The following is a 2,500-nucleotide window of genomic DNA, read 5'->3' on the forward strand; positions in this document are numbered from 1 at the left end:
TATTGTGTGAAACCCGACGGCTCCGACTTGGCCTAACCTCCCTTTCCTTGTCGCCCTTCTGTCGCCCTGCAGCCATCGCGGTGCTTAAGGACAAAGAGCCGGGATCCTTCGTCGTCAGAGACAGTCACTCGTTCCGTGGAGCCTATGGATTGGCCATGAAGGTAGCCACGCCTCCTCCGTCTGTCCTGCAGCAGAGTAAGAAGGGTAGGTTCTGCACTGTAAGAAGTCGAGAGAAATCAGTGGTGGAAAAACTTGTTACAAGTAAAAGTCCGGAATTCAAAATGTACTTGAGTAAAAGTACAAAAGTATTGGCATCAAAATGTACATCAAGTACCAAAAGTAAAAGTACTCATTGTGCAGAATGTCCCATTTCACGTTTTCAAATGTATAAAACACTTTTGAAAATAGCAGATCTACAAGCTCACAATGAGTCGTATTGCGACGCATTGTGAGCATGTAGATTGGCTATTTTCAAATGGCCGAAATGTATATAGGGCTGAAGTGGTTAATGTATGTTTTGTAATAATAATCAAAATCTGTAAAGTAACTAGTCACTAAACGTTTCAATGAATTGCAGTGGAGTATAAGTACAACATTTGCCTCTGAGATGTAGTGGAGTAGAAATAAAAGCACAGAAAATTGGAAATACTCCAATAAAGTAAAAAATACCTCAAAATTGTACTTAAGTACAGTACTTGAGTAAATGTACTTAGTTACTTTACACCACTGGTAAGAAGTGGAGAGAAATGCATCCCAAAATGGTTTACAGTGATTCTCAACGCTGGTTCTGTCCTTGCAATCGTCTGATGTTCTGCATCTAAATCAGATTGAGTGCCTAGATTGAAAACCAAAAGGGGAATGTGACAAATTGCAATATTGCCAGGCTGTGACTACAAGCCAGGGAATGCACTTAACCACTTATATCCCTATATACTTCGTTGAACAACAAATAGTGAAAATAGCCAAGCTTGAAAATGCTATTTTTGAAAATTAAATGTGAGCAATTTTGAACAAACAAAATAGCCCAAAATATAGGGGCAACAGAGTTAATGTTGTTAAACAATTTGTTTGTAGAGCATATAGAGCAGAATCAGAATGTATGCATTTGAGTACATAAAGAAGCCTTATACAGATTTTGATGAGCATCACTAGACCAGTAAATCAAATCGAATTGCAATGTATACAGCTATTGTTTGAAATTATATTTTTTTCATTCAAAATTAGTTTTCCCTGTGAGCTTGAGAAAATGCCATGCATTTTAATGCAAGAAAACAAGAAACCATTTTTTATTGTAAAGAATCATTTCAGTAGCAGAGGCTCACTTTACAATGTAATTACTATGACATAACACATAATTAAACATTTCCACTTGTGCATGTGAGGATACATTTAACATATAGGAAAAGGTGGAACTTGCATATACACATACGTAAATAGACTTGTAATAAAATGGTTAGACATAATAAAACATTAACTAAGTAAAAGAGTAAATAAATAATGAATGCATAGAATAAAAGAGCTCATATACTGAAGGCACAAACAAATGTGCATAAACTCATAACACAACACACAGGGTTGGACAAAGTAAACCCCCCCCCCCCCCCCCCCCCCAACGAGCAACACTTTTTGTCAATTCTTAGATAAGTGTGTAAGACTTCACCACTTTCACCTTGGCGTCCCTATTTCGGGCATGTCATTTTAGGTGAAAATGTTTCAACATTGTCAATATTGTCGAAAATAGGCTTAAATAGCAGATCTCACAAAGCATCTCTCCACCAGTGACACAGTTCAAAACACTGCATACAAAACTATGCTGCGTTACATCTACATTATATATACCCATATTTTAGACAGAAAATAAATGTATTGTATTGTATTGTCCTGTATTGTATTGTATTGTATTGTATTGTATTGTATTGTATTGTATTGTATTGTATTGTATGTGACATTTTGTGCCTATCTGTGTCCCTGCAGTGGGAGACATGTCCAATGAATTGGTGAGACACTTCCTGATTGAGTGCACGCAGAAAGGCGTGCGACTGAAGGGCTGTCCCAATGAGCCATACTTTGGTGAGTCATCGTGTTTCATTCATTCACCGTGTCCAAAGACCTGTATTGTGTCCTACAGTGTCTCTAAGTCTGTCCTTGTCCTTACATGCTCGGTTCACACTGAATGTTACAAGGCAACAGGCTACTAACAAAGCAACAGGCTACTAACAAAGCAACAGGCTACTAATAAGTAACTAGTCATTTCAAATGGAAACCAGCGACAGGAAGCTACAAACTGACAACCGACACGGTGTAACGTGTTAAAAAAAAGCTGGCTTCAACTTTTTTCAGCACTCCAATGTAGTTAACGTCAGTCATCTTCAATCATATGTTTTTGTTTCAAAAATTTTTCATTCACTCACAATCTCCTCACAATTCCTGCTCCGTTCTGTAAATGGGAGAAAAACTGATTATTGCCCAGGTTGTGGGTATTAGGTCCCTTAAAGAAAAT

General features: G+C 37.7%; 1 protein-coding gene across 1 annotated transcript in view; it reads left to right on the forward strand.

Annotated features, from left to right (window-relative positions):
* Positions 1 to 2,500, forward strand: part of tns3.2 (tensin 3, tandem duplicate 2) — a 50,660-nt gene that overhangs the window by 43,614 nt on the left and 4,546 nt on the right. Inside the window, exons 20-21 of the mRNA XM_084065776.1 lie at positions 73 to 204; positions 1,975 to 2,070. Of these exons, the coding sequence (XP_083921902.1) occupies positions 73 to 204; positions 1,975 to 2,070 (228 nt within the window). The remainder of the gene's footprint in view (positions 1 to 72; positions 205 to 1,974; positions 2,071 to 2,500) is intronic.

The sequence above is a fragment of the Gymnoscopelus microlampas genome, assembly GCF_963454915.1.
Source record: "Gymnoscopelus microlampas genome assembly, chromosome: 9".
Lineage (NCBI taxonomy): Eukaryota > Metazoa > Chordata > Actinopteri > Myctophiformes > Myctophidae > Gymnoscopelus > Gymnoscopelus microlampas.